The sequence below is a fragment of the Bos javanicus genome, chromosome 28 (assembly GCF_032452875.1).
Source record: "Bos javanicus breed banteng chromosome 28, ARS-OSU_banteng_1.0, whole genome shotgun sequence".
NCBI lineage: Eukaryota > Metazoa > Chordata > Mammalia > Artiodactyla > Bovidae > Bos > Bos javanicus.
This window is the reverse complement of record NC_083895.1, coordinates 29,821,594-29,835,593: the sequence shown is the minus strand read 5'-3', so window position 1 is coordinate 29,835,593 and position 14,000 is coordinate 29,821,594. Positions and strand designations below refer to the sequence as shown.

At 45.5% G+C, this 14,000-nt stretch overlaps 1 protein-coding gene across 2 annotated transcripts in view; it reads left to right on the top strand.

The window, feature by feature from the left end:
- MICU1 (mitochondrial calcium uptake 1) overlaps positions 1-1,371 on the top strand; it is a 217,163-nt gene extending 215,792 nt beyond the window's left edge. For both annotated transcript variants that reach the window (XM_061405282.1, XM_061405281.1), the window contains one exon: positions 383-1,371. In XM_061405282.1, coding sequence (XP_061261266.1) covers positions 383-543 — 161 coding nt within the window. In that variant the 3' untranslated portion in view covers positions 544-1,371. The remainder of the gene's footprint in view (positions 1-382) is intronic.
- The last annotated feature ends 12,629 nt before the right edge of the window (positions 1,372-14,000 follow it).

Genomic DNA, 14,000 nt, shown 5'->3' with positions numbered 1-14,000 from the left:
CTCTGTGCCCCGTAGCATCCTCTGTTTACCCCATTATGACGTCTACCATAATACTTAAATAATTTACTTGTCTCTCCCACGATCTGATGGTATTTCAAGGGACAAAGTCATTTTTATCTCTTTATTCTCAACATCTAGCATAGCACAGGACCTGACATATAATATAGTCTCATTCAACTTCTGTCACACTACACTGAATTGTCACTGAGTTGCAGTTGAAAACATCAGGGAAGGCACAAATCAATTCACTTTTAGCCAAGAGAATTGAATTTGGCCGTGAGAGAGTGCTAGGCTTTGGAACCGACACGATGTGACAGTGGAATTTTCTCATCTTTGTTTCAAGGCCTTCACTTATCTCTGTTGTGTTTGCCTCTTCTTTTAGGCAATGGAGAGCTGAGCAATAAGGAATTTGTTTCTATCATGAAGCAACGGCTGATGAGAGGCTTGGAGAAGCCCAAAGACATGGGCTTCACCCGCCTCATGCAGGCCATGTGGAAATGTGCACAGGAGACTGCCTGGGACTTCGCTTTGCCCAAACAGTAACCCAAAGCTGCACAAGGAGCCCCTCTCCACACCAGGCTCCTTGGGCAGAGCCTTGGCACAGCCTCCCTGCTGCTACTTCTGGAAGTAGTGCTCCCGTTCTCCTGGGAATGATCTTAGGATTCAAGTCTCCCCTGTCCCCACATTCTGCTAGGCTGATTCTGATCCAGTGAGTCTCTCTAGAGGTTCTCAAAAACATGAGCAAGTCCGAAAAGTGCAGACCCTTTGCATGTTCAACACTACTATGCGTTCAAGCACCTATGGATAAAGAATGCAGGCAACTGTCCACATACCTGCCAACCCTGGGAAACACCCAGTTCTCAAGCCGTCTTGCTCTGGATTTATATTAACAAGAACATTCCTTGCTTCTCCTCCTGCTGGTATTTTTAAGCTACAAATTTGGGAAACCTCTGACAGAAAAAGGAAATCAGTGATGAGTAATAACAAGGATGACCAAGACCCCCCGAGTTGGCAGGAAGCCTGGGCCCAAGGATGGATTTGTGTCAGTCCCCAGGGTGGCTCTGAGGCCTGCTCCGAAAGGCCATGTGCACAGTGGGGATGGAGCGAGATTAGGAATTTAAAGCAGCTGCTTCATGGCTGTCCCCACCCCCTTCTTTTCCTCTCAGGCTCCCTAAGAAGACTCCAGCACGACTGTGCTTACGAAGTGAACAGCAGTTGAGCTCGTGTTCCCTGCAAGTGCCATTTCCCCCCCAGGTGTGTGCCTCTGGAGCTGAGGCCCAGCTCAGAGCCTGTCTGTCCTCTGTCTTAAAAACACTTGTAAAATACCACTTTAATTATAACAGTTTGCAATAAACAACCCCCACACACAAAGGCTCCTGTGTCCTTTATTTTAGGATCCTCCAGGGCCCTTTCCATTTCACTTCTCCACTGGCTTTGAGATCCTGCTAGCAAGAGACCTATTTTCTTTCTACCAGAATCTGGTTCTTCCTGTTGAGAGGACACATCAGGCATAAACAAAAAGTGAGGGTATCTGAAGGTTAGTGGCGGCGTTTTTCAACATGGTTTGGATAGCATTTCATCCTGGACCACGTTAGGTGGTCCATAATCACTCATGCCCCACGATAAGGAACTAAGATAGGGGTGGTGGGGGGTGTGGGGGGATATGAGACATCATCTGGTACGGCAGATGTCAGTGTTAAGCACTATAGCAACTGGGAATTCCCTGGTGGTCCAAGGGTTAGGACTCCACATTCCCATGCTGAGGGCCCCAGTTCAGTCCATGGTCAGGGAACTATTAATAAAATCCCACAAGCCTTGCAGCATGGCCAAAAAAAAGAAAAAGTCCATAGCAACCGGTGTTTTCTATGGATTTAGCTCTGCCACTAATTCAGTGTGACCTTAAGCAAGCAAGCGATTTCCCATCTGTTTTCTCAACTATAAAATGACAGATAGGGTTGAGCCTAATGGGCTTAGAGGTTTTACTCCATGTCCAGAAATCTCTCCCTCAGCTCTTCTCCAGAGTACCTCCAACCTCCAGAACCTCCAGGTAATGCTCCCTGGCAGGATAGGGTCTCACTGCCAATGTAATAGAACCCCAATACCAAAAGCCCAGTGCTTCCTTTGAATCCTGAAAGTTGGTAGGGAGTGTTTATCAGCAGGAGAAGAGCAGAGATGTGGGTCTGCACCTGTGGACTGTGCCAACCCCAGCATTTTCTCCAGAGCAGTTTAATAAGTCTAGTCCTAAGATCTTTTCTGGGAGCAGATTAGATTCTCTCTCAAAGGAGTTTGCCAGTATCTTCCAGTCTGTGCTTTCTTGGGGTACATATTCTTGGTACCCAAGTGTAGCCTTTGTCTTTCTCGTTGTCTCAGGGCTAAGGATCAGCAAAATATGAGCTTTTTCTTAAATTTGTCCCATGGTCCCCAAATCACTCTCTTCCCCAGTCCTTGTCTCTCCAGCCTGAAAGAAGAGTCCCATTCACAGCCTATGTGAGGCATTCATTCCCTCAAGGAGAGACCTGCCAATGGCCTGCGTTCACCGAAGCTGAAAACCAAAGCACAGAAGGAAAGGGAAGGATCCCACCCACAACATCTTAGACCCGGCATCAAGAGCACAGGTACATGGAATTCCAGCTGAACTCCCGTTAGCTCCTAGGAGAGCCTGAGGAAGCAGAGGAGGTATGGGTGCTCAAGAAGACGGGAGAGCCACACCTCGGCACAGCAGGGCAAATGTGCAGATAAGAAGCACAAGCTAAGGCACCCAGAAGAGACCAGATGCCCCAAGGGAGGCTTTGACCAAGGACGCCTATGAGTAGGCTGAGAGGATTTTAATAGGCAGAGTTTGGGAATACAGAAGGCTGATTTGTGTTCTCCTTTTATTCCCATTGTTTTTCTGCCTAGATAGGATAACCTTTCCCTCTGCCATCAAGAGTCACATCAAACTGTCCCTTTGTTGACCCTCTTCCAGACAAGATTAGTAGCCCCACCATTACCTCCCAAGGATCACTTGCCCACCTATAAAAGCACTGCTGTAATTTGATGTAATTTTTGTGAGATTGTCACCCATCAAGTTCAGACCCGAAGCAGTGACATGATCAAAGGAACCGTCCACCACCAAAAGCTAATTTTAAAATATGTCTCAGACAACGTAGAGGTGATACTAACAGTGCCTTAGGAAATTCCTCCCGAGATAGACTGGAGTCTGGGACCCTTTCCCAGAGTGCTTGCACTTGCAGCTGGACAAACATCTCCTTGAGCAACAGAATGCAGAGAAACTACACGGAATTAAAAACAACAGCATGCCTGCCTCAGTCAGTGCAGTGATGAACAGTAAGATAAAAAGCTACAGACCAACTGCCACTTAAGTGCCAGGAGCAAAAGCAGGGTACTGCGCATGATCCCTGCACACAGCGCCTTCAAGGGAATGGGCAGAACACCGAACCCACCCTCCAGCCCCAGCGTGATCCACTCCTATTCTCACCCCATTGAAGGAACAAGCCTGCCCTCCATGCAAGAGCGAGCAGGGCACTTGTTACCTGTTCTTGCCCTTTTGTGCTAGTCTAAGTCCCAATAAAGCCTCGCCTGAATTCCTTATCTGGCCTCTTATCAATTTCTGTTAAAGAATCTAGGGACCCAGGTCAGCTGCTGCTGCTGCTAAGTCACTTCAGTCTTGTCTGACTCCATGTGACCACATAGATGGCAGCCCACCAGGCTCCTCTGTCCCTGGGATTCTCCAGGCAGGAATACTGGAGTGGGTTGCCATTTCCTTCTCCAGGTCAGTGGCACTCCTAAACACACATACACACAAAAGTTGTCTACTTTTTGTTCTCTACTTCTTAAAAAAAAAAATAGGACTTCCTGGTGGTATAGTGGGTAAGAATCCACCTGCCAGTGCAGGAGACATGGGTTCGATCCCTGGTCCAGGAAGATTCAATCCTGGTCCTGGAAGAGCAGCTAAGCCTGAGCACCACAATTACTGAGCCAGTGCTCTAGGGCCCATGAGCCGCAACTATTGAGACTGTGAGCTTCAACTGCAGAAGCCCGTGCCCCTAGAACCTGTGCTCTGCAACAGGAGAAGCCACTGCAGTGAGAACCTGAGCACCACAACGAAGAGTAGCCCCCACTTGCAGCTAGAGGTAATCCTTCACACAGCAACAAAGACCCATCATAGCCAAAAAAAAAAAAATTGTTTTAATATTTAAAAGTAAAAAGAAAAAAATAATAACTGCAGTTCTAGCCCTTAGGCTTTGGACAGGAAAAGAAACTAAGAGGGGAGCCAAGCTGCTGGGCTTCCTTGATGGGCTCAGATGGGTTTCCTAGATGATCTAAGAAGAAGCAAGGAGAACGTGGAGAGAGGGTTAGTAAGGAAAGAGCATAAGAACATACATGATATTCAAAAATCATCATTTTATTAGCATTTAGTGCCTTTGCAGTTCAGGAAGCAACAGTTAGAACTGGACATGGAACAACAGACTGGTTCCAAATAGGAAAAGGAGTACGTCAAGGCTATATATTCTCACCCTGCTTATTTAACTTATATGCAGAGTACATCATGAGAAACGCTGGTCTGGAAGAAGCACAAGCTGGAATCAAGATTGCCGGGAGAAATCTCAATAACCTCAGATATGCAGATGACACCACCCTAATGGCAGAAAGTGAAGAGGAACTAAAAAGCCTGTTGATGAAAGTGAAAGAGGAGAGTGAAAAAGTTGGTTTAACGCTCAACATTCAGAAAACGAAGATCATGGCATCTGGTCCCATCACTTCATGGGAAATAGATGGGGAAACAGTGGAAACAGTGTCAGACTTTATTTTGGGGGGCTCCAAATTCACTGCAGATGGTGACTGCAGACATGAAATTAAAAGACGCTTACTCTTCAGAAGGAAAGTTATGACCAACCTAGATAGCATATTCAAAAGCAGAGACATTACTTTGCCAACAAAGGTCCGTCTAGTCAAGGCTATGGTTTTTCCAGTGGTCATGTATGGATGTGAGAGTTGGACTGTGAAGAAAGCTGAGCACCAAAGAATTGATGCTTTTGAACTGTGGTGTTGGAGAAGACTCTTGAGAGTCCCTTGGACTGCAAGGAGATCCAACCAGTCCATTCTAAAGGAGATCAGTCCTGGGTGTTCATTGGAAGGACTGATGCTGAAGCTGAAACTGCAATAGTTTGGCCACCTCATGCGAAGAGTTGACTCATTGAAAAAGACCCTGATGCTGGGAGGGATTGGGGGCAGGAGGAGAAGGGGACGACAGAGGATGAGATGGTTGGATGGCATCACCGACTCAATGGGTGTGAGTTTGGGTGAACTCCGGGAGTTGGTGATGGACAGGGAGGCCTGGCGTGCTGCAGTTCATGGGGTCGCAAAGAGTCGGACACGACTGAGCGACTGAACTGAACTGAACTACCTAGTTCTACATCTGATTGGAATGTACACACCGAATCAGACTATGAGGCAAATGGGAAGTCCAAGCAATGACTGCTACTAGATCAGGAGGAAAGGACAGCAGCATGGGAGCCAGGAGCCAGGTCCACAGGCCAGAGCATCTTCTCCAAGCCCAAGCATAGCCCAAGCCAGGTAATGAGTCCCAATAAGCAGCTCAGAAAAACAATGTGGAACAGAGTAGTTCAGCTTTCAGGCTTTGGGTGCCACCTGCTGGCAAGAAGGCTCAGCGCAAGGGAGTCACTGAGCTGGAGCAGGGTAGGGGAATCGGCTGGAGTCCAGCCTGGCCCCAGTCCTGCTCTGGAGAATAGGCCTCCCAGGGACCTGGGTGGTGTGGGCTGGAGCTGGATGAACAGCCAGTGATGGACCATAACCATAAAAAAAGATGCGGTGGATATGATGATACTCCTGAGGGAAGGGAAGCAGCCATGTATTGTTCTCTGTGGCTCCAGAACAGGAATTTTTACCAGCAAGTGAGAGGGTATAAGAGTCATGTGGCCGGGCATTGAGCAAAGTCTTCAAGGAGTTTGCAGAAGGAGATTCAAAGTGAGGTGAAAAAAAAAAAAAAGCAGTAAGGTTAAGTGTAAGCTGTGTGATAGCACTTAGAAAAGCAGAAGGCTATCTAATCCAGGTTGGAATTTCAAGACAGATTTGCAGAGAATTTTTTTTAATTAAAAAGATATGAGCCCTGATGGTTGAGTTGTTATTATTCGGTCGCTCAGTCCTGTCTGACTCTTCAGACCAATGGACTGCAGCATGCCAGGCTTCTCTGTCCTCTTATCTCCCAGAGCTTGCTCAAATTCACGCCCATCAAGTTGGTGATGGCATCCAACCATCTTGTCCTCTGCTGTCCTCTTCTCCTCCTGCCTTCAATGTTTTCTAGCATCAGGGTCTTTTCCAATGAATCGACTCTTCACATCAGGTGGCCAGAGTATTGGAGCTTCAGCTTTAGCGTCAGTCCTTCCAGTGAATACTCAGGGTTGATTTCCCTTAGGATTGACTGGTTTTATCTCCTTGCACCACAGTCCAAAAGCATCAATTATTTGGCACTCAGCCTTCTTTGTGATCTGACACTCACATACGTACATGACTACTGGAAAAACCATAGCTTTGACTATACAGACCTTTGTCAGCAAAATGATGTCTCTCCTTTTTAATATGCTGTCTAGGTTTGTCATAGCTTCTCTTCCAAGGAGCAAGCGTCTTTTAATTTCATGGCTGCAGTCACCATCCACATTGATTTGGGAGTCCATCATTGTTTCCATTGTTTCCCCATCTGTTTGCCATAAAGTGATGGGACCAGATGCCATGATCTTAGTTTTTTGAATGTTGAGTCTTAAGCCAGCTTTTTCACTCTCCTTTTTTCACCTTCATCAAGAGGCTCTTTAGTTCCTCTTTGCTTTCTGCCATAAGGGTAGTGTCATCTCCATATCTGAGGTTATTGGTATTTCTCCCGCAATCTTGATTCCAGGTTTTGCTTCATCTGGTCCAGCATTTCACATGATGTATTGTGCATAGAAGTTAAATAAACAGGGTGACAATATATAGGCTAGACATACTCCTTTTCCAATTTTGAACCAGTCTGTTGTTCCGTGTCTGGTTCTAACTATTGCTTCATGACCTGCATACAGGTTTCTCAGGAGGCAGGTAATGATCTGGTATCCCATGTCTTTAAGAATTTTCCACAGTTTGTTGTGATCCACACAGTCAAAGGCTTTAGCATAGTCAATGAAGCAGAAATAGATATTTTTCTGGAATTCTCTTGCTTTTTATGTGATCCAACAGATGTTGGCAATTTGAACTCTGGTTCCTCTGCCTTTCTAAATCCAGTTTGTACATCTGGAAGTTCTTGGTTCATGTTCTTTTGAAGCCTAGCTTGGAGGATTTTGAGCATGACCTTACCAGCATGTGAAATGAGTGCAATTGTGTAGTAATTTGAATATTCTTTGGCATTGCCCTTCTTTGGGACCATTGAGTAGGAGTTAATAAAGCAGGGAGGAGGAGTGTCTGGGCAGAGGGAACAAAGTATGCAAGAGTCCAAAGGCCAGAAAGCATGTCTCTGGGGATGGAAGTTCTAGGATGTATCCAGAAAGTACAGACTGGGAATGATTTTGTGACCCAAGGATTAATTAAGATTGGTGGTCATTCACAAAAAAGGTAAGAAATACAGTTGGGCATTTTGAAACACTATTATAGATAACTATTGAAACCTATTAGTTATAGATAACTAACACATCATGATTGAAATTTTTTAAAAGTTAGAATTGAATATGATAATGAAAATACTAGATATGAAAATTTGTCAGACACAGTTAAAGGGAAAGTTAGAAACATCTTAACAACTTCCATACTTATTTACAGAAGATGGGCTGACAATTAAGAAGCTAGGCATCTGCCTCAAAAAGCTGGGAGAAGAACAACAGATTAAAACCCAGACAAAAAAAATAACAGAAAAAATAAATTTTAAGAATTTTCAAATGTATATAACTAGATACTATCACAGTTTAAAAAATAATACTATAGACAACTTATGCCAATAAATCTGAAATGAACAGTTGCCTAGGAAATATAACTTACTAGACACAATAAAAAAATAAAAATCTGAATAGACTATGAAAGTGAAAGTGTTAGTCAGTCAGTGATATCTGACTCTTTGCTACCCCATGGACTATATAGCTCTCCAGGCTCCTCTGTCCATGGAATTCTCCAGGCATAAATACTGGAGTAGCCACTTCCTTCTCCAGGGGATCTTCCCAACCCAAGGATCAAACTTGGAATAGACTAAGCTATAGTAAATTCATAGCATCCCTACTCAATGGACATGAATTTGAGCAAACTCCGAGAGATAGTGAAGGACAAGGAAGCCTGGAGGGCTGCAGTCCGTGGGATCACAAAGAGTTGAACACAACTTAGCGACTGAACAATAGTAAATTGAATCAGTAGTTAAAAATCTTCTTAGAACAAAAAATACCAAGCCCAGATGGCTTTATATAAGGATGAAAAGAAAAATAGAACCAAGTTCTATAGGACCCCAATAGGAGTTTGGACTTCTGTCTTAATGCCACGTAGGAGCCACTGAAGGGTTTTAAGCAGGAAGATGACATAATGAGCTTTGCATTTTGGAATGATGACTTTGCCTACAAGGCTACAGATGGATTGGAGCAGGATCCAGGTTGGAGACTGCTATAATAATCCAGTTAACAGATGCTAGAAGCCTGGATTAGGGGAATGGCTGCAGAGTTGGAGAGTTGCTAACAGATTTGGAGATTTGAAAGATGTTTCAATCACGCCTGAGGTGAGGTGTGAGGATGAGGTGTTCAAATCAGAGGATGGTGAGGGAGAGGAAATAACTCAGCCTGAAACCCAGATTTGCTTGGGTAACTGCGTATGTGATAGTGCTCTTCAGGAGGGTTGGGAGGCTGAGAGAGCCAGGTTTGGGTGGAGAATGATGAGGCAATTTTTTGATATGATGAGATGCCTGAGAGAGATCCCAGTAGAAATATCTAGTAGGTAGATGGGTATGTGTGGATCCAGGAAGGGAGTCTCCAAACCACCTGGGTTCTCCCAATTTCAAGACCAACTAACCACAAACACATGAAGTCTGAATCAGTGTCTTAACCAGCTCCATCTCTTGCCCAATAGAAGCTGGGAATAGAGGCCATCGAAAGGAGTTTGAATCAAAAGAACCCATGCTTGGTGGGATGTCCTTGAAGCAGACATGTTTGGTAGAAAGGGCTTCAAGTGCCCTTATCCTCCAGCCTCTGGCTTTCCATAGTTGTGAAGTCTCCTCCTTCTCTAGGGAGAAAGAGCAAATGACTGAAGTGGAGATCCAGAGGTGCTATAGGGAAATCTTCTTGTGTTCACCCAACAAATAGTTTGTTAAAGCTCAGATTGAAAATTCATCAGTCATTCACACTCGGGTGAATTTTACATCCTCTTCAATGCAAGGTTTAGGTTTCCCTCTCTATTTTTTTAACAGGTGAACATTCACATGTTTCCAAAATCAAACTCATATTTTAAAAGCATACATTGGAAAGCCTTATGCTCAACCATTCACACAGCTGCATTTCATCATTTATCAATAAAGGGTAGATTCTTCAGAGACATTTTGGAGCCTAGAACTCTGAAAGGGAGGCCTTGGTGGGTCACATTTGGAGGCAGCAGGGGACACTGGGGAGTCAGAGAGCAAAAGAGCAAAGGACGGGAAACGGGACATTCCACTGACTTGGCACTTCTTCCTGAAGCCTTAGGAAGGAATTTACCCTGGCTAGCTCAGGGAAACTCTGGATCAAGTGTTTGGGAACAGAAAAACCTCTCATTCTATTCATTTAACAAATACGTATTGAACCCCTATTCGGTATCAGGCTAGTGATCTGACCATGGAGAGTATGAGGGCAAGATCTCCATCCTGGTTTAGTATGAGACAGGATGTAATCAGACTCACAAGTGAAGAGCAACAACTGTGCAAGGCAGTCAAGCCAGGTTTCCATGGAGGGGTCAGGTTTAAGTGCTATGGGAATTCAAAGCAAGGAGAGCTCTTAGAGAGTCAGCCCTTTCTCAGCCTCGGCCTCCGATGTCATCTCCCCGAGGAAGGCCTTCCCCTTCTACACACACAAGTAACAACTCCCTCTTCTGTGCCTCTTCAGGTTTACACCCAACCCCACTGTCGTACTTACCACACTGTCCTCTAATTCTTTTAACACCTCCCTTGCATATGTGCGTGATCAGCCATGTCTGACTCTTTGCAACTCCATGGACTGTAGCCCTCCAGGCTTCTCTGTCCATGGAATTTTCCAGAATTTTCCAAGAATACTGGAGTGGGTTGCCATTTGCTACTCCAGGGGATCTTTCCAATCCAGGATCAAACCCACATCTCTTGCATTGGCAGGCAGATTCTTTACTACTGTGCCACCTGGGAAATCAATACCTCCCTTACTAGACTGCAGACTCCCTGATGCCGGGTTCTGTCCTTTATTCACAGTGCATCTCTGAATCCGGGAAACTCTAGAGTGCCTGGCTTTCAGAATAAACATCTGACTTTCTGTTTGTTGATGTTGTTTTGGGAACTGCCTCGGGTCTTAGTTGCAGCGTGTGAACTCTCAGCTGTGGCATGTGGGATCTAGTTCCCCAACCAGGGATCCAACCTGGGTCCCCTACACTGAGGGCTCGGAGTCTTAGACACTGGACCACCAGGGAAGTCCCAAACATCTGACTTAAATTAATTCCATCTCTCCACAGAGGAGATAGAGTTTAAGCTTAGTCCTGAAGAACTAGTTAGACTTGGACAGGTGGCGTTAGTTGTAAAGAACTCTCCTGCCAGCGCAGGAGACATAAGAGATGTGGGTTAGACCCCTGGGTCGGGAAGATCTACTGGAGAAGGAAATGGCAACCCACTCCAGTATTCATGCCTGGGAGATCCCATGGATAGAGGAGCCTGGCAGGCTACGTCCATAGAGTCACAGAGAGACACGATTGAAGCAACTTAGGACACACACACAAGAGAGATTTAAGGAGGACCGGCAGATGGATAGGGGTGGGGTGGAATGTATCTGAAGAGAGATGAGGAGGGAACCATGGGAGATCAGAGCATGTTAAGGTCAGACTGAATTCTTGGTATCCTCCAAGAAATCTGGAGGCTGGTGGTCACCTAACACAAGGGCTGTTTCAGATCTGGGAGCAAAATGAGAAGCTGAGATTCAATGGGAGATTCATTTCCCCAGTGACTTCACCTGGTGGAGCACCTGGATATCTGTGGCAGCAATTAAGGATATTATGTCTCTTTTCAGACCTCATCCTCCCATCCATACCATGATTTAGCTAATCAGGATAAAATTTCTAATTTTTTCCTTAGATCAACATCATGACATCTTGATTTCAAGAACTATCAAGGAGAAACTAATTTCAAGTCACCCTGCATATCAGTTCCATTTTTAAAAAACATCTATAGACCAAGGGCCATAATATTTAACATAAACTGAGCAAAAATGTGGCTCTCTTCCTGGCCTTTGAACTGGGAAAGGACCGTAGAAAGTCAAATTGCTTCTGCACAAAAATCATGACACCTGGTTTGGGATTTTTAGGGAACGGAGAGAGTGATTATGTAGAGGTTGGGTAGACCAGCATTCAGGCTCAATTTATAATCCCTTCTGAAACAAGCCTTTCTGAATTGAAACAGTTCTGTGAAATAAGGCAGGAAAATGTCCTACCATGCACAGACTCCCACCCAGCCTGCCTCTCCAGATCCATACTACTCCAGACCCTGCCAACCAAGCCAAATTATTGACTATGAACTAAAAAATGATTTGCCTTGGAAAGAAGAGGCGGGTTTACCAGCCAATAGCTGAGCAATCTGGAGAAGGCAATGGCAACCCACTCCAGTACTCTTGCCTGGAAAACCCCATGGATGGAGAAGCCTGGTAGGCTGCTCTTAGCGACCCCTTAGTGCCTCGCTAAGAGTCAGGCACCACTGAGTGACTTCACTTTCATTTTTCACTTTCATGCATTTGAGAAGGAAATGGCAACCCACTCCAGTGTTCTTGCCTGGAGAATCCCAGGGACGGTGGAGCCTGGTGGGCTGCCGTCTATGGGGTTGCACAGAGTCGGACACGACTGAAGCGACTTAGCAGCAGCAGCAGCAGCTGAGCAATCAAAGTCCAGTTCCTTAACACAATAAATTATAGGCCGCCTTTTACACACAGCACCCTCTTCACAAAATGAAGTGCCTGTTGTCAGCCCAAGGAGGGGGGACCTCATGACACTCAGGAGATAGAAGACATACTTGGCAGGAGAGGGGACAACCTAGCAGTCCTGGGTCAACAAACCTCAGAGAGGCTATTTGATAGGTGTCGTAGTGTTTATCCTTTAACACACATGAAGGACCTAACAATTTGTGGAGACCTTCACTTTCTCTACGTGTGCATGTGTGCGTGCTAAGTCATTTAAGTTGTGTCTGACTCTTTTCAACCCTGTAAACTGTAGCCTGCCAGGCTCCTCTGTCCATGGGATTCTCCAGGCAAGAATACTGGAGTGGGTTGCCATGCCCTCCTCCAGGAGATCTTCCGAGATCTTCCTGACCCAGGGACTGAATCTGCTCTCTTGTGTGGTGTTGTTGTTCAGTGTGGTGGTGGTGTTCAGTTGTTTAGTCGTGTTTGACTTTTTGTGACCCCATGAACTCAGTACGCCCAGCTTCCCTGTCCTTCACGATCTCCCTAAGTTTGCTCAAATTCATGTCCATTGCATCCGTGATACCATCCAATCATCTCATCCTGTGTTGTCTCCTTCTCCTCCTGTCCTCAATCTTTCCTACCATCAGGATCTTTTCCAATGAGTCAGCTCTTCACATCAGGTGGCCAAAGTATTGGAGCTCAAGCTTCAGCATCAGTCCTTCCAATAAATATTCAGGGTTGATTTCCCTTAGGATTGACTGGTTCGATCTCCCTGCTGTCCAAAGGACTCTAAGTGTAGGGCTGTCTTATTGAAACCCTTCACCTCAGATTGGGACTTGAACCCATGTGCCAGGATTTGAACCTAGCCAAAACCCAGCTTGGGACTAACCCATGTGGCCAGGCCAAAACCTACGGTGTTGCAATTGAGATCACACATCTGGTTTCTGGACCTAATGAAGCTCAGGTTCTTGATGTCTCATAACAGAAAGAATTCAGTGAGAGACAAAGTGATAGGTAATAAGTGGATTTACTTAGAAACACACTGTCTTTAGAGTGTGGGCCATCTCAGAAGGCAAGAGCAGCCTTCAAATGTGGTGTGGTTAGCCTTATGGGCTGCATAATTTCATAGGCTAATGAGTGGGAGGATTATTCCAACTATTACGGGGAAGGGGCGGAGATTTCCAGGAATTGGGCCACCGCCCACTTTTTGGTCTTGGAACCTGCAGGGCACCTGTGGGTGTGTCATTCGTCTTGCTGGTGAGCTACAGTGAGCATGTACTGAGGCTCAAGGTCTAATGGAAGTCCATTTGTCCATCATGGGCCTATCTGGTTCTAATCAGTTTATGTCACATACTCGAACTATGTTATTCTTTTAAATTTTGTGCCCTGCCCCCTTCCCTCCTGTTTCATTAGTAAGGAGAGGCTGATTTCTTCACTACCAGGACACTCCCTGTTGGCCAGCTTAGAGTCTTCATGGGGAAGTAAACAATGTGAATGGAAAGGAAGGTTGGATGTGAAGAAATTTCCAAGGGTGAACATGTAGCCAAGGAGGCCACAACCTTGCTGCTTATTACATGGAGAAAATAAAAGCTATCTGAAAAGATCTGCCAGCTGGCCTGCAGTGTACCTAACCGTACTGCCTCCCTCCTGAAAATCAGTGTCGTCCATGTCACTGTAAAGCCACGCAGTCGCCATGCCCGTAGTCCACTGCCTCTGTCTATTCTTGTCATCTCCTCTCTCTCCTTTTACCAAAATGTCTTGACAGTTAAATAATTCCTATCACAAAATGCTATAATATCTGCCATCTTAAAAACCAAAACCAGGATTTCCCTAGTGGGCCAACGGTTAAGACGGCTGGGGGCCTGGGTTCAATCACTGCTCAGGGAACTGAGA